At 58.9% G+C, this 26,643-nt stretch overlaps 2 protein-coding genes and 1 long non-coding RNA gene across 4 annotated transcripts in view; 2 read left to right on the top strand and 1 right to left on the bottom strand.

The window, feature by feature from the left end:
• The window catches only part of SMG6 (SMG6 nonsense mediated mRNA decay factor), a 229,888-nt gene extending 214,573 nt beyond the window's left edge, over window positions 1–15,315 (top strand). Inside the window, exons 16-19 of the mRNA XM_039252642.1 lie at window positions 6,767–6,920; window positions 9,831–10,042; window positions 10,350–10,431; window positions 13,544–15,315. Of these exons, the coding sequence (XP_039108573.1) occupies window positions 6,767–6,920; window positions 9,831–10,042; window positions 10,350–10,431; window positions 13,544–13,674 (579 nt within the window). The 3' untranslated portion in view covers window positions 13,675–15,315. The remainder of the gene's footprint in view (window positions 1–6,766; window positions 6,921–9,830; window positions 10,043–10,349; window positions 10,432–13,543) is intronic.
• An 820-nt stretch (window positions 15,316–16,135) lies between these two features.
• Window positions 16,136–20,052, bottom strand: HIC1 (HIC ZBTB transcriptional repressor 1). Of its 2 annotated transcripts, none has more exons than XM_039253403.1 (2): window positions 19,937–20,052; window positions 16,136–18,469 (listed from the first exon to the last, which is right to left on the bottom strand). In XM_039253403.1, exon 2 carries the CDS (start codon window positions 18,447–18,449, stop codon window positions 16,308–16,310), a length of 2,142 nt encoding a protein of 713 aa, XP_039109334.1. In that variant the 5' UTR covers window positions 18,450–18,469; window positions 19,937–20,052; the 3' UTR covers window positions 16,136–16,307. The 2 variants fall into 2 exon arrangements, with proteins under 2 accessions (XP_039109334.1, XP_039109327.1); XM_039253396.1 differs by lacking the exon at window positions 19,937–20,052 and adding an exon at window positions 18,817–18,867.
• A 4,802-nt stretch (window positions 20,053–24,854) lies between these two features.
• LOC120246255 lies at window positions 24,855–25,864 on the top strand. Its single transcript, XR_005531991.1, has 2 exons — window positions 24,855–25,110; window positions 25,256–25,864. It is a non-coding gene; the product is annotated as an uncharacterized LOC120246255 (long non-coding RNA).
• The last annotated feature ends 779 nt before the right edge of the window (window positions 25,865–26,643 follow it).

Genomic DNA, 26,643 nt, shown 5'->3' with positions numbered 1-26,643 from the left:
ACGGGGCTGCAGCACTCCAAACCCATGTTAACCTTTTCTTATTTTTCCTCTTTTTGTTTAATTTAAGGGGGGAAAATCCCAAGGAAAAGGTATAAATTGTCCTGGGAGTGGGGGAGAGGCTCCTAGCTGGAGAGGCCATTATTGTTGGCAGGTACCTGGGTCACACTAATACAATAAGGAAGAGAGGAGCATCGGGTGAATTAAGATTGGAGAGATGGGCTGTAAATTACACTGCTCTGAACTCCGTCAGTCTCCAGGGGTGTTAACCGAGAGGTGTAAGGCAAGTCCCCAGCTCCCGGCGCCTTTTACAGATGCAGCAAAACAGGAACCACACATGTTTGGGGAAGGGGATATGAAGATGAAGTTGAAAAAAATCCTCCTGGCCCCCATGATGGCTATAAAGTCCAACTGAGATCTGGGGCTGTAGCCACACCCCCACTTCCCTTCTCCCACCTAGACCCCTGGGCCTAAGCTCATCTGTGGGATGGGGGAGGTGAGGCCTGGCCTCCCTCCGCAGCCTGTCCCTCCCTGCTTCCGGCCTTGCACAGAGGCTGGTGAGTAGGGCCGACTGGAGGTCAGGAAAGGGGTGTGGGCAGCTCTCGGGGCCTGTGCAGCTGGAGCCACGGCACCCAGGCAAGTCCCTGAATACTGGGGGGCCAAGACCGCCCACCTGGGGCTTTGAGGCCACATTCTCTGGCTCACCCCAGGCTTTGCCTGTTGCCTGAGACACCTCTTCACATTAGGTTGGTCCTGCCCACCTTGTTGCTTTCTGACTGAGTCCTTTTCATTCCCACTGCCATCTTGGGATGTGTCCAGAGACCAGAGCGCAGGGTACGTGGTGTGTCTGGCAGTTGGTCCGATGTGTTTCAGCCCTAATCAGGCCCCTAGGGCTAAGCGGTCACTGAAAATCCGCCTCTAGGCATGAGGCGTGGCCTCTTGGCACCTCATCCCGGCCCTGTGAATACCCCCCCCCTCCTCTCTGCTTCCACGAGGCTTTGCTGTGATTTGTGCTGCTGTCGGGCGGGGTCGGGTTTCCTGAGCAGTTGCAAACATCCCACCTGAAACATAACAGGCTCTTCCTCTGGCCACAGCTATTGTTTCCCTCTGCATTATGGCCACAGTCTTGCTCTGTAGCCAGCAATGACATGTGTTCTGAAAATAGCTTGGCTCCCCTGTCCCCTTCCCGCCCACCCACCCTCCTGAAGATGCAGTCACTCCTTTGTGGTGGCCCCAGGAGTTTCACTCTAAATATAGCTGCGGCCCATTCACACTGCCACCCAGCTGGGGGAGGGTGGTGCTGTGGAACAATGGGGCACACACAGAGCCCCCCACACCTGTATGGAAGCTAGCGGAAGGCAGACACTCAGCCCTGGCTCCTAGCTGTCGGAGGCAGGGCGGGAGCCCCTGCGCTACCAGGCCAGGGGCACGTTCACGCCAGGGCAGGAAAGCACATTGGCCTGCAGGGCCGGGCAGCTGCCCGCCCTCCTCGAGCCATTCCAGAGCCCACTCCAGCTTCTCCGCAGACTGTGGCGCTGGGTCTCCAGTTTGCTCCAGCCGCTCTCACCTCCCTGGCTCCTGTGGCATCCGCAAGGTCCCATCTTCCTACAGAATGACCGGTCTGGCTGTTGGCTAGAGCCGCACCCTTAGGCCAGTATGGCTTAGAGCAAGCCCAGAGGTGTAATGCTCACCCTGCCACTCCCTCTCCATCAGGAAAAGGCACACTTCCTGGGCATTCTCAGAACAAGAGTACCAGGATAAAATTCAAGGCAGATTATCTGTAAAATGACCTCCAACTCTGAGACTGATTGAGCTCATCGAGCGAGGTATTGTTAAACTACAGGAAAAGAAGACCATTCTCCTTGAGCTCTTTACAGTCGAGTTTGAAAATAAAATCACAGGGTACCTGAGTGGCTCAGTCTGTTGAGGGTCCGACTCCAGCTCAGGTCATGATCTCATGGTTCATGGGTTCGAGCCCCATATCGGGCTCTGTGCTGACAGCCAGCTCAGAGCCTGGATCCTGTCTTCAGATTCTGTGTCTCCCTCTCTCTCTGACCTTCCCCTGCTCATGCTGTCTCTCTCTCTCTCTCAAAAATAAATAAAACATTTTTAAAATTTTGTAATTAAAAAAAATAAAAATCTGTCCTCATAAAACTATTAGAAGTAGCAAGCAAGTCATCCTGATTGTAACTTGGTTTTTTGTTTTGTTTTGTTTTCTGATTGTAACTTTGAAAAAGCAAGCAAGCACACATTAAGTTCTGTAGTACTGACTTTGAACATCCAGAGAAGGGATCCTAAACGGAAACTTCCCCATAAACACCCACCCTACGTGAAGATACTTACCGTGCCGTTCCCAAGGGTGGCCCATGGCACTGCCTGCTCTCTTTTGATAGCAAATACAGTACCTGCTCCCTTTGCTTTCTGTGGCTCGAGAAGGAACTGCCTGCCTGCACTGTCAGCGGTTATCTCACCAGCTATTCCTATTTTTTATTTCATTTCCATTTTTCTATTTTTCATTTTTAAAAAGCCTTCTTTGTCATTAAAGAAAAAACAGACAATATGAGTACCATGAGTCTTATCATCTTATCATCTTATCATAGAAGTCAGCAGTTCTTTCTCTCTCCCCTCCCCATCTCCAGCTCTGCTCCCGAGTGGTTTCCCCAGATAGTAACCCTCCTGGATAATATAGAAGGTGAAAAATGGAGCTGGGCAGGAGGAAGGGAAACCGACACTTGTGAGGGTATTAATTCATGTTTCAAGCATTTTCCTAGATACTTTCACATACAAAATGAGCATAGAAATTTGCTGTGGTCCAGAACTTCTTGTTTTTGGTGAACACATTGCTCTGGCCAGAGAGACCCAAGGATAAATAATTCCATCACCCAGTAGAGGGACGGAAGCAGCCACACTCCCTGTGGAGCCCTAAGCGGAAGGAAGACTTAAGAAGGCCTTCTCTCAGTGTGACTCTGCTTCGTGACCTGGGTGCTTCAAGTTCCACAGCTCCTGTGTGAGCTAATTGCAATACCTTTCTTTATTAATTCTCAGTGTCCCAGTTTTCAGTGGGTCAGCATCCCCAAACCATCCCCACAGTCTAGAAGGAACTTAATCTATAAAGAGCCCTTCTCCCAAGCCTGTTAGCTTCCTCATTAGATGTTACAGTGGATTATCTCTTTCCCAGTTCCCCACCGCCTTGTTCAAAGATGCCCTCATATTTCAGAGAAAGTTGGCTACTTAGCACCTTCCAGAAACAGAACTGAGTTCTTTTTTTCCTTCCACACTTGATGACAACTTGGTCCTTACTACCAGCGTTGTGATTCCAAGTGTCCATGCTTTCCTTGGGTTCCCAGTTCATTCTCCAAGGACCGTCGTGGCCCAACCTTAGCTGCAGCGAGAAGGGTTCCTGTGGACCTCTCCTTCCGGGTCAGCACACTTGACTCCAGGCCAGGGCCAGTCTGTCTGAATCACAGCATTCCAGTTGAGCCCCCCTCACCCCCACCAGAGGCTTCTCCAGCTTTTTACTCATACAAACAAAAATAAATCTCACTACCGGCCTCTGAACTCCACAGCAGCTTGCTTCCCCCATCTCCCCAAGCGTCCCATGGCTGTGAGTGGGGACTTGGCACTCTCCCCACCGACATCACTTTTTCACTCCCTGCGCATCCTGTGTCCTTCTCTCACCGTGCGACCCAGAGATCGGAATGGGACGTGACGGCCGGCACAGGCGCCGTGCACAGCTGCCAGGAATCTGACGGGTAAAATCTGGAAAAGTTGGGAGGGCAAATGCTAAACACACACACACACACACACACACACACACACACACACACACAGCACTGCTCAGAGAGGGCCGGAAACACAGACACCCACAGAAGAAGGCCTGCAGACTCCCGGTCCCTCATCCGTCTGCCATTCTTTTGGAAGGGACTGGGCCAGTCTCATCACTCAGGTATGACACCCCCCAGAGGCCCACAGGTACCCCAGGAGAAGGGGGAGCAGCTTCATTTAACCTCCTGAGACTCTGTGAGGGCATGTGGGGAACAGGAAGCAGTTGTGTGGTGACTCACTAGGCAAAGCCAGGTTAAGGGAAGTTGTCTGCGGGCGTCCCTGGGACCGGATGATGGCAGCACAGCTCCAACCACCCTCCTACAGCTTGACCCCACCCCACCCCTGGGGAACCAACGAGGTTGCCACCTCCCTGAGAGCCCACCGCCTTTGTTCACCTTTCTGGCCCGGAGCCAGAGGTTTGAGAACTCAGACGGTTAGAGCTTCCCTACACCCTGCTTCTAGGTGTTTCTTCTGTGCTGTCATCAGAACACACAGCAGGCTGTCAGCCCCCAGCCTCCCTTGGTCACCTGGCTTAAAAGGCCAGCACTCCAAAGGTGGGATGGTTCAGGGTCTCAGGAGCTCACCTGTGTTCATGCAGGGCGAAGAATGGCAGCCAGGTCCTCCTCTTTAGAATCAAAGCAGAGCTGGCCTTCCATTTCTGGAGCTAGGAAAACAAGTGAAGCGTCTCGGCGGAGCAGTGGCAGAGATCTAGTGCACCGGTCCCCGAGCCCCTGTCCTCTCCCAGCCATTGTCATTGCTGTTCTGTTCCTTCTCCCCCAGAAACACAGAGATTTGGGGGCTTATGATACCAGGAAGAATGTTCCCAGCAGTGGAAAAGCTGGATAGAGAACAGCAAGACCTGGGGAAACCAGCAGCTGGACTGCCGCCGCTCCCCATGAGGAAGAAGAGTAGAGCCCCTGTTCTTTTTCCTTTTTCCTTTTTAATTTTTTTTTTAACATTTATTCTTTTTTGAGAGAAAAAGAGGGCACGAGTGGGGGAGGGGCAGGAGAGGGAGACACAGAATCCAAACCAGGCTCCAGGCTCCGAGCCGTCTGCACAGAGCCCAACATGGGGCTCGAACCCATGAACCATGAGTTCATGACCTGAGCTGAAGTCGGGACACCTAACCAGCGGAGCCACCCAGGTGCCCCCGTGAGAGCGCCGGTTCTTACAGAACACCCAAGCCACTAAACAGTGGCCGGGGTCAATTTGATTTGAAGAAAAAATAAAAAGTTTTTAAAATGCCACAAGGGGAGTTTAGTGGACTGGGTGTCATCGTGCAATTGGTAGTCCCACAGGGAGGGACTGCCACCCAAGTCCCCCGGGGAAGATTGCCGGCAGCAGGGGTGCTTTCCCCCGCTGAGGTGACAGCAGCAGAATGACTTCGTCAGACTGGGCCTCTCGGCCGTGTTTCTCATGCCTGCCTGTGGCCTGTGGCCTGTGCCTTCCACCAGCTGTGGTGGTAGTGGCAGCAACGACTTACTCATAGGAAGAGGTCCCCAGTAGGTCACAGAGAAGCCACCCCCAGCATTCAGAGGCATGCCCTTTCAGTTTTACTGTCGTTGCCAGTGAAACCCGAGCACCTTCCTCCCTGACTGTTGGCGGCCGGGGCCCAGCAGTGTGGGACCCGTCTCCGTTGGCACGCACACCTATCCCCCTGCCCTGAGCCTGTGTCGGTGTCCTTTCTGGTTGACGTGTGGCAGAAGATCATGAGAGAGGGCGGGACAGGGCTGGGGCCTGCCAGCCTGGTCCCTGCCAGCCTGGTCCCTGCCAGCCTGGTCCCTGCCAGGTTTGTGTCGCACCCTCCTGCTCTGCACACAGGGAGCACACCGTCTGGGCAGATGCCAGCAAATCATTTTGCTTTTTGGCCATGGTCCCCACAAGAGGAAGCAGCACAGCAGCTACCATGTTCTTTAGGGACAGACCCAGAGCCTATCTCAGAGGGCCGCTGCCACTCGGGCCTCTGTCAGAGTTGAGAAAGTCAGGCTTTCACAGATGGGCATGGAGCGTCCCTGAAGGATGGCAACGTCCATCAGACAGACGAACCCCAGACCATGTGCTCTTGGAGTCATGGTGGCCAGACCACGGGTGCTGCGTGAGGTGTACAGGAGACGCGTTGGCTTTTTTGTGTGGAAGTACAGCTTGCACTAGTAAACTTGATACCGTGATAATCATTACTTAAGACAAAGCTAAGCCAAAAACAGTTGCCTTAAAGTCTTGTTTCATTGGGGGGGGTGGGGAATGTAAATAATCCTACAGGTTGCGCAGAGCAGCGGCAAAGGAGCACAGGTAGAACACAGGACCAATGTTGAAGAAGCACTGCTGCTGGGGGGGGTGGGGTTGGGGGGGCCATCCCGTCAGCCTGGGTGTTGCTCTCTGCGAGCATGTGAGTTGGGTCCAAATCCATCACACCGTCTGGACCCCTGCTGCTGAGGGTATTAATAACTCATTGTCAGCATCACTGTTCTTGCATAGCCTTTGAGTTTAACCTTTGTTTTCTGACGACCCAGTGAAATAAACCGAGGTAACAAATGCACTCTATATAAAGTGTTTGCGCTGAGCAGTACCCCCTCTGTATGCTGACTAAATCATGTGTGTGAAACCACTTTCCTATCCAGGGAAGCCGACTCCCCCATGGTGATTTTTAGCCCTGGGTCTGTCTTTCAGAAACCTTTAATTTTTAATACCATCAGTGCTCTCTCTGTTCAAGGCAGGGTTTTAGTCACACGCCGTTCCCCAGACCATCTAGTCTGTGTTGATTGTTATTGCGGTACTTTGCCCAGCCCTTGGGCCCGTCCCTCAGGCCTGACAGGGGCTGGCTGTCCCTCTGGAGTGGGGAGAGTTTCAGGGGACAGGATGCTGACACACTGTGTAGTCAGGGCCCTGGCTCATCCACCCACTTGCCTCCTCACTGTGGCTCACTCACCATTCTGTGTCCCTGTAGGCCGTCCTGGAGGACCAGAGTCAGATGAGGCAGATGGAGCTCGAGATCAGACCCTTGTTCCTTGTACCAGACACCAACGGCTTCATTGACCACCTGGCCAGTCTGGCACGGCTGCTGGAGAGCAGGAAGTACATCCTGGTGGTGCCCCTCATCGGTGAGTCAGGCCTGAGCAACCCACACGTGTGCAGCAGCCCCCTCTACACACATGCCCCACGGCCCAGGGGCCACGTGGGCGACGGAGCCCCGTGGCGTGTGTGTGACAGGATTTGCAAGGAAGTGGGGTGTGCGTGGGGCAAGGAAAATTGTTTAATAATCAAAGCAGTTCAAATTATTATGGCTGATCCATGGCTTAAACTGCTTGAGCAAATGGACTCCTGTGTCCCGGCAACCAGAGGCTGCATGAGCCCAGCCCTTGTTTTTATCCTTATAAAGCTTGCAGTAAAACAGCAAAGCTGGTTCCCGTTATTGGTAAACACTCAGCCCTGGCAGATAACGGCAGTGCTGCTGGGTGGTCTGGCAGGGAGGCTGGGAGGATTTTGAAGTGGTTAGATGCCTTTGGTCTGATTGTCTTGTAGCTTTTCATGATCATTCTGTTGGTTCGAGGTAGCATTCTTCTGGCCGGTGTCACCCTAAGGCCAGGCTGACGGAAACCCTCCAGAGCAAGCCCTTGGCTCATGCCTGTGGATTCCTGCCACTTGGGCCCTTACCGCTGTCTGGTCACTAGTGCTGGTGCAGGGTCAGCATCTCAGGACCCAGCTAGCTTGCGTCCACCCTCAGGCCAGAAGAGCCCAGCTGGGCTGTCTCCAGGGGACTGTCTAGGGACTGTCTTAGTTCTTGGGGCTCTGTGGTGGGTCAGCCCGAGGATGGGCTGTGGGCTCTGGGCTCCTGATATCACCAATAGAGCTCATATAGCTGATGGCCATCCTGTGGAGGGAGAGGGCCTGGGAGGTGACTGGCTTTTCAGTGTCCCCTTCTCAGGAGCCAGTTCGTGATCCTTGTCCTCTGGAAAAGCTGCCAGACTGGCAGTCTGCCTGCCAAGCCACCTCTGACATCCATGCCAAGATGTTCCATTGGGCCTCCCCTCCTAGTCCCAAGTGTCTTAGTGCCAGATGAGGGTGGAAACAAAGGGCAGGAAACATCCGCCCCTGCAGAGGCTATAGAACCCTGGGGGGTTGTGGGAAACACGTTAGCACCACCTGAGAATGTTGGCACTGAAGCAGCCCTCGTCCCGCCTCCACCCTCCCTGTCTTCCTTCCCCCTCCCCATGTGGCCTGGCCAGAACCTCTTAAAGCCAAGCCTTTAGACCTAAGGGAAGGCTGTCTGTTCTTCAAAAGTAGAGCAGCAAGGCCGTCAAGTTGTCCCAGCTTTCCCTCTTCCCTCACAGTGTCCTGGGGCGGGGCGGGGCAGCGCTCAGGATACTGTGTCTGCGTGCTTTCCTACCCAGGAGAGGTTTAGGGGCAAGAAACTGAGTGAGTGGTCACTTTTTTGCTAATGGTCAGGAAATGGTATAACTGAGAGAGGGTGCTGACATCTCGGGCCCCCTAAGACTTGGAAGGAGCCTCAAGCACTGTCTGAGGCTAGCAGGGGTCTGGGTCACGGGCACCATTTGTGCCCCTTGCTGTGCTCAAGTTCCTTGTCCCTGAGGGACCTCCTGGGAGGCAGAGCTGCAAGCCCTTGGCCTTGAGGAGCTTGTGGTTCAGTAGGGAAAGCCAGATACTGTAGGAAGGGAGCAAATCTATGAGAAGATCCACAGGAGAAGACCCACCCCATGAGTGCTGGGAGACTGCAGCCCCCCTGCAGCAGTGTGGGCCAGCCTCGTTGAACCTCCTTCGGCTGGGCAGGGCCCTCGAGTCTCAGGAGCTGTAAGGAGACTCCTGTTCAGTGAGGCTCCCTCGGTGGATTCCCGCTCTGTGACCAGAGCACAAAGGGTTAAGCCGACAGCTTTCCCTGCTTGTTTCTTGTGCTCTTTAACCTGCTCCTGCTCCTTAGGCCTGACCCTAGCATTGAGAAGCCCCGCCTGGTGCAGAAGCACAAACAAGCTTCCCCTTTGAAGCCTGTTTAGTTTGGAAGCAGGAAGGAGATTTTGGGATGGAATACCAGTTTTGCGTGTTTGATGTTCTGTTTGCTGTACCATCCCCCCGTCCACCACTACTTCCCAGCCTGAACCATACATTGTGTGGACATGCAGCGGCCTCAGGTTGCTGACAGCATGGGCATTGTGTGTGTACGTGTGTGTGTGTGTGTGTATGTGTGTTCCCACGTGGGCCCTTTCCAGAAAGTGTCTCTGAATACGCAGACAGTGAGTGCCAGGCTCCCCATGGAACAGCATGCTCACACCGACTCCTCGAGCCATGAATCATTGCACTGAGGAGAGGCCTCAGACCCCAAACTCTCCCGGAGCCCCCAAGGAGTGCATATTTCCCACTTGACCTCAGGCTTTTGGCTGGAATTTTGGAAAGAATCTTCACCAGAAAATGAAGCCGTGTCCCAGACACATAGGCAGGCAGGCAGGCAGACACACACACACACACACACACACACACACACACAAACACGTGCAGTATCAGCGGAGTGTATGTGCCAAGGGCATGGTTTGAGGGAATACCACGTCGCTTGCAAGGAAGGCCATGACTGTCACTTCCCACTTGGTGACCTGCCCGCACTGTGCCAGGGGATAGGGCATAGAACTTTGCCCCTTGTGAGCTGCTGTGGTTGGGGGCCCAGGTTGATTTGGGGGCAGGGGGTGCCTCTTGCCCTATAGCAGCTACCCTTGCTTCTCTTGAGAAACTCTTTCAATTTGATCCTATAACTAAGGAATGTGATGGAGGGGCCAGGTTTCTTCTGAATACAGCAGCTCCAGAAAACCCATGTAAGTTCTTTCTTGGAGGAGGGTGGGGAAAGATAGAATTCTGTGCAAAGTCTGGGATACTTCTTGCCTCCCAAGCTCTCCTAGCATCACTGGAAGACTCCTTTGGGCGAGATGGATTCTATGGTCTGGGAAGGGGCTGACTGGGAAAGTGAGCCAGAGGGGCTGATAACCTTGTGGGACTTTGTCCCCTCACAGTGATCAATGAGCTGGACGGCCTAGCCAAGGGGCAGGAGACAGACCACCGGGCTGGGGGCTATGCCCGTGTGGTACAGGAAAAGGCCCGGAAGTCCATCGAGTTCCTCGAGCGGCGATTTGAGAGTCGAGACTCTTGCCTACGGGCCCTGACCAGCCGTGGCAATGAACTTGAATCCATCGCCTTCCGCAGCGAGGACATTACTGGCCAACTGGTAAGACCTGTGGCAGAAAGGGAGAGCCCACAGACAACCTCAGAACAGGGTCTCTAGGAAGTCGGGCAGCTCAGGCAGCTTAGGCAGCTGAGCAGGACAGCCACCATCGAGGCCCAGGAAGGGCAGTTCTGTGTCCCGTAGCTCATTCTTGGCACAGTTGGAGCCAACCAGGCAGGGCCAAAACATGTCTGGGAGGGACTCTGGGATGTGATATTCCCTAGGACCCCAGAGGCAAAAGTATACCTGTGCCGCCTCCGAATGGCGCCCCCTCCTGCCCAGTGGCACTTCTCACACTTTCTTCCTCCAGGGTAATAACGATGACCTGATCCTCTCCTGCTGCCTCCACTACTGTAAAGACAAGGCCAAGGACTTCATGCCCACCAACAAAGGTACAGCTTTGCCTCCGCCTCAGGATCATCCACCCCCACGCCCTACCGTCCTCAGCCCTAGGTCTGGGAAGTTTGAAGAAGCCTAGGTCAGGTTTGATGCAAGCCTCAGGCCAGCCTCTGGAAATCCAGCTTCCCTGTGACAGCTTCCCCCCACTCCCAGGTGGACGCTGGGACGACTAGGGGTGGACCTAGCCCAGGAAGCCAGGCTCTAGGCAGTGAGCTTTCCCACTCAGCAGGGATCTATTTCCTTTCTTGGGTCCTCAGTGAGTTCTCTGACAGCAAGAATGTCTTTATGATTCAGAGTAGCTTATTCTGGCCATGGTCTCCAAACCCAGCCCTCTGTAGCTCTGAGAGGACAGTCCCCAGTGGTCCCTGGGGCCCACCTCCCTTTTGTGGCCGTGCTCACACTCTCAGTTCATCCCTGAATATTTGCCCTCTGTCAGGCCGGTGGCGGAGGTACTTCCCCAGCGAATAGTGGGCCTTCTCTTCCTGTCTCTGCGTCATATAATGCCACACTTTGTGGGCAGGTGACAGCATGGGGACCAAGCCTTCAGCCCAGTTTTCAAGCCCTTTTTGGTGATCGGAGTCCTGTCTTTTAGCCCAAAGGCCCACCCTGGGCCTCTCTTCCAGGGGCTTGAGTGCCTCATCCTCAACCCAGAATGCTTTCGCACGTGGCCCCTCAGAGCCCGCCAGGCTCAGGTGTTTTCTGCTCCTGGCTCCCACGACTCTGCTGTTTCTTCCTAGGATGTCCTAGCTCCGTGTCATCCACAGACTCGGTCATCCTTACCACTGGGTCTCTCTCTACGTATAGGGGACTACGTCTTGTTCTTTTCCTTTAGCTGTGGTCACCTATCTCCCTTCCCTGCTCAGTGTCCTAGCCCTGGCTTTCAGACTAGTCGGGGCACTGTCTTCCCCCCCGCCGCTCCTGCCAGAGTCTCTGCACCAGGAGCTGGTAATGAACCCAGTGTTCTTCGTGGGGGTCCCGCCATGTGGCTCATACGTTCTGTCCCTCAGAGCCACACCGGCTGAACCAGTCAGGGAGCGTGTGCTCCGCTCCCAGGCAGCTTCCTAGAGGGCACCTTCTGAGAGAGAGGCAGGCAGGACTGCAGGCCTTCTTGGCAAGTGTAGTGCGGGTCCTGCTGCGGCCCCACCCAGCCGCAGAGCTGTTTCTTTCTCAGCAGAGACACATTTTGGCTCTCGCCTCACTAGTCTCTCCACCACCACCACCCCCCACTTCACCCCAAACAGCCTACAGGAACCCATTGCCATCCTGGGGACCGCCCCTATCAGAATTACATCAGCAACGGCTAGTGTAATCAAACCCCATTTGTCAGTGTGAATTCTTAGCAGATTAACTTGTCAGATTCACAGAGAAACCGTCACTAAATGTTTATATGTAAACGATGTTGAATTTTAAAATCATGTGGATTATGGCGGATGGGGCCTGACAAGATGACAGTCTCTGGTTTCTAACAAAGTGAAGTTACCAGTGTCAAAACAGAGGATGTTTATTGTTAAAAATGTCTGAAAGTATCCACAGAAACCCCTGCAGACCCCTGCCAGCAATGCAGGGCCTTAGTCAACTGACCTAAGGCCTGGGACTCTCTTGGTCCGAGCCCCAGGGCAGGAGCGGCGGGGCTGCCTTGAGCAGCCAGCCGGGAACCCCACATAGCACAGCCCAGCACCACCACGCCAGAGGGCCCAGGCCCAGGCCCAGGCAGTGGAGCTGGCTCCGGCTCCGTGCATCCTGTCTGCTCGGCTGCCATCCTCTCCCTGTCTGCCCACCGCAGCCCCTCACCTCCCACCCCTCCTCCTTCTACCTCTCCCCTCTGCTCACCAGCGGCGGCGTCAGCCTCCTCCTCCCTCTTCCCCCAAACTCCTCCCAGGCTGACAGCCAGTTCTCAGCCTCCCTGCCTGGAGCTGGCGAGCCTAAAACCGCTCAGGTCTGACCTGGACATTTGCAATTGCCCAGCCCCGCCAGCCCCCCCGCAGTCAGCAAGCCCCGCAGGACATTTCCTGTGCCTCACTGTCTGCCAGACGGACCTCCGTCAGGAAATACCCAGCCTGGGACTGAGGGGTGGGCCTGCCACCAAGCGGTCTGCCCAGGGGTGGGATGTCGCTTGCGTGGGTACTTGGCCCTGGTTTAATTTCTCCCCGGTACATTAAGAGGTTGAGGAATTAGGGGAAGAGAGGTAGTGGAAGACATCTTGCTAAGAGGTCATCTAAAAAGAACAAAGGCTGCCTGTGCTGATATAGAGCTTTAAAATATGTAAAATCTGAATAAAGTAAATATGGCTAGTATGATCATAATGTAGGAAAGAAGCTTATGTAACAAGTGTGTGTACTCATACACGTGTGTATAGAAATCGAAAAGCATGCCCTCGGGAGCAAGACACACGAAGGGAGAGAGCCGGGTGGATGGCTGTGACTTTTCCTTTCCTTTGTCCTCTTCTCTACTGTTCAAGGTTCTCACCATTTACATGGATTACTTTCATGTAATGGAGGAAATCATTGGACTGTAGCTCGGGGCCACCTCGGCGCAGCTCTGCCAGGGACCCTGGCCCTCCTTTCCTTAGAGCTCCCCTAAACTAACCCCTCTTCTCACCTCTGGGAGCCTGGATACACTGTGGACTCCATCTTGAACTTTCTGCCTTTTAATACCTAAAACATTGGCCTGCTAACCTTGGAGGGAGAGGATGTACAAAGAGAGAGGAGTAATTGTGAGTCCAGGACCAGCCATACAGTTGGAAGGAGTAGAAGGAAAGGGGCCCCTTCTGTCCCCTCAGTCCAGCGTCCCAGGAGAGGGGTCTGTGGAGGCAAGTGGCTTGGGCAGGTCTCTGGGCACCAGGCAACACAGCCCTGTGCTGGAGGCGGGGGTCTGAAGGACAAGGCCAGCCCTGGCCCAGCACGGTCCTCTCTAAGCCGATAGGGGAGGGTAGCCTCGGCTGATTGCGTGAGGGAAAGACTTACAGAAGGGCCAGGAAATGACCAGCCCTGACCCCTACAGGACCACATCCCCACACCCCCACCCCAACCCCCAGAGAGAGGAGAGGCAGCATGTGCCTCTGCCGCCTGCCCTCACTGAAGTCCTTCTGCTCTCTCGTGCCTACAGAGGAGCCAATCCGGCTACTGCGGGAGGTGGTGCTGCTGACGGATGACCGCAACCTGCGTGTGAAGGCACTGACGAGGAATGTGCCTGTGCGGGACATCCCAGCCTTCCTCACGTGGGCCCAGGTGGGCTGAGGGGGCCGCATCGGGGTCCCCCCCGGAACCATTCCTGAGAGGCCACCAGGCGCCCAGTGTAGCAACGAAGATGCCCACGTGCCTGAGCCACCAATCCACCCAGACAATAAACCATCCTCTTCCAACCCACGCCGTGGCCGTGCTGTGGGGGAGCTGCTCCTCACAGAGCCCCTCCTGAGGGTCGGGCGGAAGCTGCTGGGAGCCTCCTGGGCTGCCAAGATTTAGCAGGGAGGTGTCTGGCTGCAGTGACAGCAGGTGGGTGAGCCAGATCGGCCACCCACGGTCTCAGCCTTTCTCCCTCCTCCTGACTAGTTCAAAGGCTCGGGGAAGGCCTTCTCAGCGCGGGGACTCAGCCACTTTCTCAGCTGGAGATAGGGTAGGGGTTGCATTTCCATCAGGTGCAGGTGAAATGACGGGTCCCTTCAAATGTTCAGACCCCTGTCCTGAATGCGTCCCAAGAGGCTTTGGTCATGCCGTGAAGAGAGTCCCCAGGTGCGCGTCTCTCTCGGAGGCCTGGATTTCCCCGTGGACCCAGGTTGGGTTCTGAACGCTAGATCCCAAACAGCAGCCCTAGGCCCCACCTTTCCTACCCCCGATCCTAAACACACACCCACCCTGCTCCTCTTCCTGCCCTTATCCATCTGGGTCCATTACACTTTGCCACTCATTTCCCCTTGGATGGTCATGGGTCTAGAGGGAAGGGACATCTGGGCTCAGGCTCATGCTTCCTGGGTGGCCTTTGCCTGCTCCCTCTCGCTCATTGGCCTTCCTTTTGCTCTAGTTCCCATTTCATGAAATTTCTTCACACTTTTCTCAGTTCCCCCTCCTCTCTTCTCCCTCTCTCTCTCCTGAATCCTCCCCTTGCCCCCCTTCCCTTTCTGGTGATGCCTCTCACCTCCCTGATCCCCTCAAATTCTTCACGCCGGGTCCTTGCCATGGGGGATCCCCCTCTGAATTTTCCTCCTCTGGTACCTCGTCCTTCTCTGTGGCAGGAACCTAATAAAGCGTTCCTGCCCAAACCACTTTTCTCAGGCCGCTGCGCTCTGAGAAACTTCCAGGCTCCTGCAGTACCACCTGAGGGTAAGATGGGCCAGTGCCTGAGAGGGGCATTGCCTAGCCTGGAGCTTGCACCGTTTCTAGCTTTGCCCTAGCAGAAGTTGACACAGGGGCCTTTTGGCCTTTGAGGTTTTTGTTGCGTCTTTAGCTGGCACCTGTGTCCAGCGCCTCACTCAGAGGCTTCCTACTGGGAATGGGTTCTCCCAAGCCAGGGCCTGGGGTGAGAGGAACTTGGAGGAAGACAGGGCTTTGAGGAGCCAGGAGCAAATTTTGATGGGACCCGAGGGGGAATCCCCCAGAGCTCCCTGTCTGGACTGTACAGCCTGTCCAGAGGACAGGAGTGAAGCTGTACCCTCCCTGAGGCCCAGGATTATACCAGAAGGAGGGGGTACTGTGGAGGAGAGCCACCAGTGGTTCAGGGCCTCAGAAGACTGGCTCTTTGGGGTACAGGGTCCCAGCCTCTCCTTTGAGACCCTCTCCCCTGGATGAAGGCCAATGACTGGGTGGGTGGGAGACCTGTCTCTCCTTTCTGTCCCATTTGCAGCACTGGTTTTGTTTCCCTCAATAAATTTTTAGTTACGAACATGCCTGAGCTCTTGCCCATCTGTCTCTGGGATCGGGGAGGGAAGAAGGCCTGAGCTTCTCTCTGCACCTGTATGAGGGTACAAGTCTGGCCCCTCCACCCACCCAGGCCTTGTGCAGGGCAGAAGAGAGGAGCGGGGTCCAGGGTCCTTGGTTACTGCTTTATTGCTGTTTGGTTCGAGTATAGAAAATGGAAGCGGCTCTGGAAGAGCCTGTGTACAAAGTAGGAAATATACAAACTGGGGAGGAGGGAGCTAAAGAGACCACGTTCCAGCCCAGCCCAGCCTGGGCTCGAGGTGGGGGGCTGCCCGGGGCGCATGCAATAAATATGGTCCGGGGCCCCAGGGGAAGGGGGAGGACACCGCGGGAGTGGGAGACCGGTAGGCTAGGGCTGCCTCAGCCCTCGGATCCCAGAGGGAGGGAAGGGTTGGCCCTGGGGCTAGTGCCACTTGTGCAAAATGAGGAACTTCACATTATCAGTCCCGGGGCTGGCGGGAGCGGGGGGGGGCGGGGGGGCCCTCCGGCCGGCTCAGTCCCCTCCCCACTCCCCAACTCTGCCCGACGCTCCGACCCCAGCAGGGAGATTCACAGTGAGAATGGGTGTGGTCGCAAGGGCCGGAGGTAGGGCTGGGAGCGCCCCATCAGTGACACCCCTCCCTCCAAGAGCAGCACGGAGCCGGGGGAGGGGGCCAACGAACCACAGGAAGAGGCGGAGAAGGGCCGGGGGTCTCCTTTGGTCAAAGCTGATATCAAAAATATAAATCTCCCTTCCCCCATCCCACCCCTGTCCCGGGGTTTCACCCCCCACCCCCACCCCGGGGCTAAGGCACAAAGCAGTGAGGCCAGGTGGGGCCGCCGCCACCGCGGCGACGCTGCCGATGCTACTACAGTTGTCCGTGCGCGGTGTGCCTGCTCGCGGCTGCCGCCACCGCCGCTCCCTGCGGACACGGGCCGGGGCCACGCGGCGGCGACAAGTCGGGCCGGCAAGAGGCGCTCTAGGTCGGGGAAAAACGGTCGATGGTCCGGCCGTCCGGTCCCGCGGCCAGGTGCGCTCCCTGGCTCAGCACCTCGGCCGCCTTGTCCGGGCTGAGGCCCAGCTCCGCGGTGAACTTGGCCAGCGGGTAGAGGCTCTCCAGCGCCACCTTGGGGTCGTGCAGGAAGTGCGTGGTCTGCGCCAGCAGCTCGGCCGCGGCTGCCTTGTCCTGCTGCTTCAGGCTCAGCTGTTCAGCCGTGAGGCGGGCCACAGCAAAGACGCCCTCGGGGAAGTCGAGCTTGCCCTTGCCGTCGGGGCCGGGGACGCCGGGTAGCCCCCCCAGGCCCGCCAGCGCCCCGGCTGCGCCTGCCGCGCCACCCACGGCATGCATCTTCATGTGGCTGATGAGGTTGCGTTGCTGTGCGAACTTGCCGCCGCACACCTGGCACTCGTAGGGCTTCTCGCCCGAGTGGATGCGCATGTGCTCGGTCAGGCGGTACTGGCGCGTGAAGCGCATGCCGCACGCGTCGCACGCGAAGGGTTTGAGGCCCAGGTGGCTTCGCATGTGGCGCGTCATGGTCCCGCGCTGCGTGAACTTCTTCCCGCAGATGGTGCAAGGATAGGGCCGGGTCAGCCAGTGCGTCTTCTCGTGCTGCCGCAGCGTGGCCGGGTCCTTGTAGCTCTTGTCGCACGACGCGCAGCGGTACGGCCGCAGCAGCTCGCCCAGGCCGCCCGGAGCCCCAGCGACCTTGTCCCCACTGCCTCCAAAAGGGGGCCCCAAGCCGGCGGCCCCCGCCGCTACCTCAGCCGCCTCGGCCCTGCCATACAGCGCCTCCTCCTCCTCCACGTGAGCTTCCACGTGCGCGTTCAGCTGCTCCGAGCTGGGGAAGCCCTTGCCGCACGGAATGCACACGTACAGGTTGTCGCCGAAGCTCTCAGGCTCGCCATAAGCCAGGTGCGGGCACGGGTAGCCCTCGAGGTGGCCGCCGGGCGGGCTGGGGTCCTCGCTGCTGCCCGTCTCCTCGCTGCTGCTCTTGTAGTCGTCGCCGTCGCCGCCCGCGCCTGGCCCGTCCAGGCTGCCCTGGTAGCGCGGCGGCGCCAGGCCCAGTGGGGGCACCCCGGGCGAAGCGGCCGGGTCCCCGCCGCGCTCCTCGCAGCGCTCGCTGGGGGAGCCGCGCTCCCGGCCCAGCTCGTCGCCGTAGCTGCCCAGGCCTGGCTCGTGCTTCATCCAGCGGTAGAGAAGGCTGGGCCCGTCGGGGCGGCCGGGGGGCTCGGGTCCCGGGCTGCCGCCGCCGCCACGGAACGGGTCCGGAGGCGGTACAGCCTCCTCCAGCTTCTGGAAGGGCAGCGGCGGCAGCGGTGGCAGGGCGAGCGGTGGCTCCTTGTAGGCTGCAGGGCCGGCACTGGGAGGACTGTCTGGGCGCGGGGGCAGTTCGCGCTCGCCCGGCGGCCGCTCTGGAGGCGCGGAGCCCGGCGGGCTTTTCTTGGACAAGTCCAGGCCGCAGAGCGGGGAGCAGCGGCGCTCCGGGGCGCAGAGCGCCGAGGCCGGCCCGGGACCCGAGGCGTACAGCTCCGCGCAGTGCGTGTTCACTGCGGCCTCGGGGCCCGAAGACGGCTCGGCGGCGGGCGGCGGCGGAGGCCCGGCTGGGGACGAATAGCAGGCCTGGATGACGGGCGTGGCGGCCCGAAGGCCACGGCCCGGCCGCCCGTAGGGGGCATAGCCGCCGCCGCCGCCGCCGCCGCCCCGCAGGTGGCAGTACTTGCCGTGGCGCTTGAGGCGCTTCTTGCACAGCGCCACGAGGTCGGGGATCTGCAGGTAGCTGGCGGCGGCCAGCACGGCGCCCAGGCTCGGCTCGGCCCCCGGGGCCACGGCCGCTGCCGCCGCCGCCTCCGCGCCATCAGCCAGGCGGCCGGTGTAGATGAAGTCCAGCACCAGACGGAACACCGCCGGGCTCACCATGTCATGGTCCAGGTTGAGCAGGTTGTCATGCACCACCAGGGACTTGAGGTAGGCGCTGCTGGCCGCCAGCACGTTCTTGTGTGCGCGGAAGAGGGCGTTCTGCACCACGATGATCACGTCGCACAAGAAGCCCTTGGTGCGCTGGTTGTTGAGCTGCAGCAGCAGCTGCCTCGAGTGGCCCGGCGCCTCCATCGTGTCCAGCATCGTCTGCCCAGCACACTCTCCTGCAGGGACACACAGCAGCCGGGTCAGAGCCTCGCCGAGCCCCCGCTGCCTGTATCCAGCTGGGTGCTTCTCCCCCCGAGCCAACTTCCCCTTCCCCTTCCCCTCAGCTGGGCAGGGGCATCGAGCACCGGCGGCCTGGACACTAGCAGAGGATCGGCGGCCTCCTAGTGTGGAAGTCTGGGCCGGTGGCCTGGACCAGAAGAAGGCTCAGGAGAGTGGCTGGTGGAGAGGAGGCCAGGCTGGCCTGCACACCCAGGCCCGGATGCCACCGGGCCCACGGGCTGGGTCTTGGGAACTTCCTAGGAGAAAACTGTTTGGGGGAAGTGACCCCTTCGGAGACAGTTACCCGATTTGAGGAAAATGTCCGCTTCAGGAAAAGTCATTCAGGGCCGAGAAGTTTGCCCAACTGGGATATTAGGGAGCCGAGTACAAAGCGCCTCCCGCCTCGGGAGAAGTTGCCCCAGCTGGGGGAAGTGATCCAGTGGAGGGGAGCGCGGTGCCCGCCGTGGCGCCGCCCTGCCTGGGGGCTGTCAGGCCCTCAGTTGGGGCCGGGGCAGGGCCGCGGCGCGGGGAGCGGACGCAGAGGCAGCCGTGGCGGGCAGAGCACGAAGGCCGGCCCCGGCGCGGGGAGGGCGTTATATCGGGGCAGGAGGCTGAGGCAGGAAGCAGGTGGGGGGGAGGGGGGAGCCACGCAGCTCCCAGGGGAGGGAGGGGGCAGCGCCCCGGGCGGGCACAGCGCACAGCCGGCTTCGGCCCTGACCCCGGCCTGCGCCCCACCCGCGCGTCCCGGCCCCGGCTTCGGCCTCGGCCCTGCCTTCGCGGGCCCGGCGCCTCCCTCCCCAGCTCCCTTCGGCCCCTTCTCCGCGGGAACTCCGCCGCCCCAAACTTGGGGAAAAGTTTCCCAACTTCAGACAGGCCCGGAGAAGCGCGCCAGCCCCCGTCCCTCGACTCTCAACTTTTCCTCTCGGCCCCCAATTTCGGCAGCCAGGCGGCCCTGGGGCCTGAGCCGAGCCCTGAGCTCCCCTGCCCGCTCGTTCGTCCGCCCACCCTGTTCCCCGCCTGGCCCGCAGGGCCTGGCGGCCCGTTACCTGCGGCCGCTGACCGACCCGGCTTCCCTCCCCGTGGCGGTGGCAGCTCCTAGCCGGCGCCCCACCCGCCCCGCTGCCAGGCGCCGAGCTGTGCCAGGGCAGCGCCCCTGCCAGCCCCGCCCGCCAGCTCCCCTTCCCTTCCCTTCGCCTCTCCAGCCCATGTGCGGGCAGAGTCGGCCCCGGGCCGCTGACCCCGCGGTGAACCCGGCGCAGAGCAGCAGCCCGGCGGTCCTGAGTCCTCGAGGGGCGACACCCGGAGTCCTGAACGCCAGCCGCGTTGGGGCGCCCGCGCCGGAGGATGCACCGGTGGCGGCCGGCGCGTGAGGACCGGGCTGTCCGGGTCCCCTGTCCCTCCCGGTGCCGAGTCTGAGAACCCACCTGGGGGGCATGTCGGAAGCCCCGGGCCCGGCTGCCGGCGGATCCAGGGGGGACGTGGCTGCGCTGCGCTGCCCTCCGCCCGCCGGGCCCCCGGTCGGTCTGTCCTGCTGGTCCGTCCTCCCCGCGTCCTGGTCGCGTCTCAGCCCCGCCGCGCTTTCCGCACACTCTTATCTGGAGCGGCCCGGGCCAGCCCGCGCTGCTGCAGCTATGGCGCCACCTCGCGGCCGTGTGGGGCTCTGCGCGACACAGCCGCCGCCTCCCTTCCGCGCACCTGGGTTTGGAGGCTCACAGATGCGGAGCTGTACCGGGGAGTGGGGTCTATCCGCAGCTTCACCCTTCCAGATGTGCCCTCGTGAGGACCCAGGTTCCAGAACTTCGAGCCCTACAGGCTCCGGGGCGTTGAGCTGAACGCTCCCGTGTACGTGTTTCTAGATTCTCACATTGCCTCAGCTTGGAGAAGTCCTGCCCACAAGGAGGGGGCTCTGGTGACAGTAGATAGGGGGAGGGAGGTTATAGAAGTCCTAAGAGAGAAGAAGGTAGACAAGATCTTCGGAGATTTTCCGGACACATTCCTGGATGGGACTGTCCATTTATACCCACCCCACCCCCAACGCACCCACCTTCACTCAGCCACCTGAATTAGGTACGCACAGAATAAACCCATTTGCACCCAGACCCTCTCCAGGCACTGACACCTGCGGACACCCATGTTGGCGCAAACACACATCTGCCCCTTTCTAAAGTTCAAGTCCTGGCTCTCTGTGATACTCGGAAGACTGTCACATAGGGGCCCTCCACGAGCCTGGGCAGAGCCAGTCAGCCCACCCTGAACTTGTAGGTTTCTGGTGACACCAGGGTATCCGACGGGGAATGGCTGGACAGCGCCTCTTGGTGGTCCCGCAGAATCGACCCCAGATCGCAGATTCCCGCTGTGAGCCATTTTGAGGGACCTGCTTGCACGACTCGTCTCCAACACACTAACCCCCAAACGTGACAGCAGGGCCTGCAGCCGGGGATCCCCCGGCAAGGTTCTGCACTCCCCCGTGACGGTCCTTGAGGTGATGCCCCTTCTGGGGGGAGGAGACCCCGCACTGGCGCGTGGGCACTCGCACGGCTACTCCGGAAGTGACCCCGCGTGGCCCCGCCGCCGCACTGGGCCTTTAGTGAGCGCCGGGTCTCCATGGCCCCCGCTACGCCTCCTCCCGGCGCCTTCTGACCCCTGCCCACACGTAGGGGGAGGTAGTGGGTCCCGGAGAACGCCTGCAGCTTCTGATTGGCTGCGCCTCCCTCAGCCGTCGCGCGCGAGAGGCTGGGGCGCAGAGTTACTATAGTAACCGATGAGGTTCGCCCAGATCGCGTCTCTCTAAGGCCTTGGAGAGCTTAGCAACCGCCTAGGGCCGCTGGGCGGGTGGGTGCCGCGCTCGCCGCCCCTCGCGCCGTCCTCCACCACCACGCCCCCGCCAGAGGTAGTAGCTGAGTCACTCACTGAGGGGCCGCCGGCGCGGCCACTCGCGGTCCCTGACAGTAAAGTCTCGGGCGCCCCCCAGAGGCTCTCTTTCCTCCACGGACATCTTCATGGCCTCGGGGCCATGGTCCCCGCGGGTCCTAAAGACTCCCACTGCGCCCTGACTCTGCCCTCACCCTGCTTCTACTCTGTCTTTTGGATCCATTTTATTCCAGTCCTCTCCTCCGTCTCCCCACGGTCTCCTCGCTAGGCTTGCAGTGAGCTTCCGAGAATGATAACGGTAGGTTTCGGAGCTGCCGCGGCTCAAGGAGAGGGACCCCGACATATTGGCCGAGGGATGGATACGTTCTGCACTGAGGTGCGGGGGGGGTGTGTGTATGGAGTGCTGGAGAAAGGCAGGCAGGCTCCTCAGAGAAGTACTCTTTAGAGCTGGGCTTTGATGGATGAATAGGAGTTCTCCCACTCCCCGACCCCACCCCCCATTCCCGTAGAAAGGCAGTCCTGGAGAAGAGAACCACAGGGACGAAGGCTGGAGGCAAAAAAAATTAATTAATTAATTAATTAAAAGGCAGGGGGCGGGGTAGGCGGGGACTCCAAGAGGCTAGATTCCAAAGGTTGCGCGGGACTCTCCTGTAATCTTGATGGGACCAGATCCTAGCCCCAAAAGGAGCCCCTCAGCCCAGTGTCTCATTCGTGCAGTGTCCATTGTGCCCACTGGCTTTGATTTTCTTCCACACTCTCCCAGGATCCCCACTCCCTGAGTTAACTCGCTCACTGACTCTGTCCCTACCCTCAAGCTGTTCTTACATCTGTATGGGAAGGTCTCACAGACCTGTCACTAGCCTTGCTGTCTTCCCGCGGCCTTCACTCTTCTTCAGTCTTCGGTCCTCTCCTCCTCCCTCGTTTTTACCTACCCTATGAGCCTGGCACTGCTCCCTCGGCCCCAACCCATCTCCTCTCTCTGAACACAGTCACCCTCCTCCATTTAGAACTTTCCTCAATTGATGGAGCCAGGATCATTCATTTCCCTGCTCTTGTTCAGGGGACTTCTGCCCCACATGGCATAGACCCTTCCTATCAACTCATACCTCCAGAACTGTAACTCCTTCAGAAAGTGCTCTTGCCCCTCCACCCTCTGGAGACCCCTCTCTGCCCTTCAAGCTGCTGAGCCCTTGGTCTCCCTCACTCATTACAACGCTCATATGAGCTCCACCAATGCCCACAAATGGGTCCTAAATGGGGTCTGCTTGGTGCCAGGCTCTGAAACTGGCACCTCCAACCTGCCCTCCTCCCCTCCATTTGCTGAGGCTTCCCCTTCCACTCACCCGCTTCTGCCACCTTTCCCACAGATCCCCCATGGAGGAACCCCTTGCTCATTTCTGGAGGGTCCAAGCCACCTTCCTCAACTTTTCTGGGGTCTCCAGCTACGACTGGTACCGAAACACCCCCCCTTCCCCATTGGGCCTCTCTTCTAGGCCCAGACTCCTTCTACAAAGCTTCTGAGAGTCCTGGGAGCCTCCACTCTTCTTCCCTCATCCCACCGACGCCACAGTTCTAGATGCTGCCTTAGCCCCTCCTGGGGTGCAGCTTCTTCTCCTGTACCTCCTGCCTCAAGGTGACGACACTGCACTGCTACGGGGTATAACGCCGCCGAGGGTCATCTTGTGAAGCCACCGAGCCATCGGGCTCAGGAACCGAGGAGTGGGAGTGGGGGGCTACCGGGCGAGCACCTCCGAAGGCCAGACGGGAGGTGGGATTCACCTCCAGGTGTTCCCGAATGAATAAAGGAGTAACGGACCGTGCGCCCCCCCCCCCCCGGCACTATCCTCCAGCCGGCCCCCAGCCCGCAGTTCCGGAAAGTTAACCCTTTGTTGGCCGGCACAGGGGCCCGGGCGCCCCCTCCTTGTTCCTACTTCCGTGCGCCCTCCTCCCCCTCCCAGCTCCCTGTCGCCTTGCCCCCCCAACCCCCCCGCCTCGCCACTATAAATAGCCCCTCTTCCCGTTTCCTAAATTCCCTGCTGACGTCGGCAGCGCGTCAGTGTGTAGGAGCCGCGGCCGCATGAATGAGCCGCCGCACGAGTACTACGCGCGCCTATAAAAGCAGCGGCGCCAGCCGGGCTGCGGGAGGCGAGCGGGAGCGGGCGCGACGCGGCCCGACAGGTAAGCGGGACTGACCGACCGACGGGCTACCGATGGACCGATGCACGGACACGGAAGGGAGAGCAATGAGGAGACCGGCAGGCGGCAGGTTGGAGGGCCCCTACGGGGTGGGGTTGGGAACAGGGTGGGGGACGAGGATCCCCTCGCAGCTGGTGGAGCCGGCCGGAGGCGTACCCAGAACCCCGTGCAGCAACCTGCCCGCGCCCGGATGAAGACGCAGCCACTTTGGAGGAGCATCGAACAGAGGACGGACCCCAGAGTCCCCGCGACATGTCCTGGGGCTCCTGCGCCATCCTCCCAAGAAAGTGGGGCGAAGGTGCTGACGCCCCAGGAGAGGCGCCCCCTCCTCCCCCTGCCCGCAGCGCGGTGACTCAGCCTCGCTGCCCCCGGCCGGCTGAGCTGGGCCGCCAGCGAAAGACAGACGCCCACCTGCCTGCCGACCCAGCCGCGACTCTCTCGGGACCCCTACCCCGCATCCAGACAGGCGCCCCCTCCCAGTCCCATCCCGTCGGGCTAGTCCCTTAGCGCCCCCGACTTCCCGCCTCTGCGCGAGGAGCTGTCCTCTCAGGACCAGGCGGGGGCGGGGCCTCAGCCGGACTGCCCCGCCCCACCCCCACTGACCCCCCCTCCCCGCCGGAAGTGCCTCTCCGCAGGGACATATTTGACGTCACAGGGCTTTGACGTCAAGGGCCGCGTGCCTGTCGGCGAGCGCTGGGGCCGAGAAAGGCGGGAGACGCGGGGGAGGAAGAGCAGCAGCGCCCCCAGCTGCGGGCGACGGAGGCACCCCCGCCCGGGCAGCGCGCCGGCACCTTGGCTCTAGACTGCTTACTGCCCGGGCCGCCCTCAGTAACAGTCTCCAGTCACGGCCACCGACGCCTGGCCCCGCCCCAGGACCGCGGACCCGGCCACCTGCCGCGCCCCCGGCCCCTCTGCCTCTCAGGGCCCCTCAGCCCCGAGCGCGCTGCGCGCGCCGCCGCTGTCCGCGGTGCTGATCGAGCTCAGGCTCTACCATCCGGCAGTCAGGTCCTTGGTCACCAGAAGCTGCGAGGGGCGGCCGGCTTACACGCACATCGCACAGCCCCCGAGCCCGGTCCCCGTCGCGCGTGCTACCCCCGCTATCGCCTCCCCCTCCCCCAAACTCTCTGTCCTGACGACTGCTTGACTGGAGCTGCCGCGGTGCCGTCAGCAGCGCGCGCCCCGCCCCCGCGTCTCCAGGGCAACCGTGGCTTTCGATTGTTACTGTGGGAACCGGAGGTAACAGTCTACAGCCATGGTCGCCCCGCAGCACGCCCACGCGCCGCACCGCGCAGCGCTCTGCCAGCCGCGGAGGGGGGAGACAAGGAGGAGCCGGAGGAAGCGGGGGCGGCAAGTCAAGATCGGATGTATCTGCCTGGGCGGAGGGAGGTGCGGTGCTGCGGCACATGCTACCCTAGGGTCTGACTGCTGCGCATCTACCAAGACAGAAGGCACGGTCTGGGGAGTATGTCTGACCGTCCGGCTCAGTAACCATCCTGTTCTCTTAGCCGAGGAGGTTACAGCCAGGGGGATGGTGAGAGAAGGGGTAGCTCTGGGATTTGTGTTCTTTTTACCTCTTCGGTAGGAGGGAGGCTACCGGGACCTGAAGGCCTCCCGGGGACTGAACGCAGTAAAAGGAGGAAAGTTTTTCTAAATATGCCACAACCTCATTCTTCCAGGAACCCCTCACTGGGTAGGCAGAAAGCATGACTAATCCTTGAACCCATTTCCTGATGGAGTCACAGCCTTCCCTCATTCTTCTCCTCACTCGCTCTTCCTCTATTTCATTTAAGACCATGAGAAGGATTCTCAAGCCTCAAGAAGCCAGTGTGCTAGTAAAGGTAGCCCGAACAGTAAAGCATTGTCTGAATGTATCAGCAGCCTCACCTCAATCTGTGCTGGATTCCAATCTGAGAGAGTGACTCAAATCAGCCCTAAAATGGAGGAGTGAGTATCAGACGGGCTGAAGTCCTATTGGTCCAGTGAAGTGTGAGGAAGGACCTCTTCAAAAACATGCTGATGTCACCTGCCACCACCTACATCACCCACTGCAGGGGCTGACTGATGGATATTGGGTGCCGGACTTCCCTAGGGAGAGTGCTGGAACTGGTCAATGCAAGCCAGTTCTGACGTTCATTAATCCAATTTTTTGTTACTTCCTTATGCCCACCTCTTCGCTAAACTGCTTTTAAGACAATTGGTGCTGGTTTCATAGCTAATCAATGCCCACATTATTCCTCCCACTCAAGGACCTGGAGGTATTAGATTAAATGTACTTGATTCTGGAATCCAGTGGACATCCGTGGGCAGACTGTAGTGTATGCAGATATGAGTAGTGCACTGGGAAATAGGAGGTCCAACCTGGCTTCATCACCAACTGGTTATTATTTAAGGGGCCATGTTGTTTCTGAGCCTTGTGTAAAATGGGATAATGATCCTTCCTTCTTGGCAGACTTGTGAGGATCAAATAGGATCACGTGAGGTAAAAACTTTTGGAAACTGCAGAATGCAATTTCAACCTTAAGTATTCTATTAGGTTGCCAGGTCTTTGTGAGAGTGTGGTGGCATTTGGGAGACCCCAACTCTGGCCACTTAGGCAGAATGAACAGGGGAGGGGAGCACACCTTTCTGAGCAGATCTGGAACTGGGGCTGTCGAGGGTTTCTTTGCTCAGGGACTCTTTCAAGAGCTTTAGGTAATGAACGTGGAGTGAGATGTTGAAAAGAGAAATTGTAGGGATATTCTGGAAAGACCAATTGTTTGCAATTTGAACCTATCAGGAGAAGACGGTCAGGGGAGGAGAAACCAGAGAACTGACTGTCTAGTTTCTGGTATCTTAGAACTCAGTTAAGTTCACCCCACCCCCAACCTATCTTACGGATTAGGAAGGTAAGACCCAGACCACATAGAGCCCAACAGTAGTGAGTGGTGGGTGGCCTCTGCTCATATTCTGTGGTGCTAGAGAGAAAACAATGACTAGTAAAGGTCAAGAATGTGAGCTCTGGATCTGAATCCAAGTTTGGGTAAGTTATTGAGCACATATCTACCAGACTTTTATTCTAAGGCAG

This window comes from Hyaena hyaena, unplaced genomic scaffold (assembly GCF_003009895.1).
Source record: "Hyaena hyaena isolate Hyena2069 unplaced genomic scaffold, ASM300989v1 scaffold_10, whole genome shotgun sequence".
Classification (NCBI taxonomy): Eukaryota; Metazoa; Chordata; class Mammalia; order Carnivora; family Hyaenidae; genus Hyaena; species Hyaena hyaena.
This window is presented reverse-complemented; position numbering and strand designations above follow the sequence as displayed.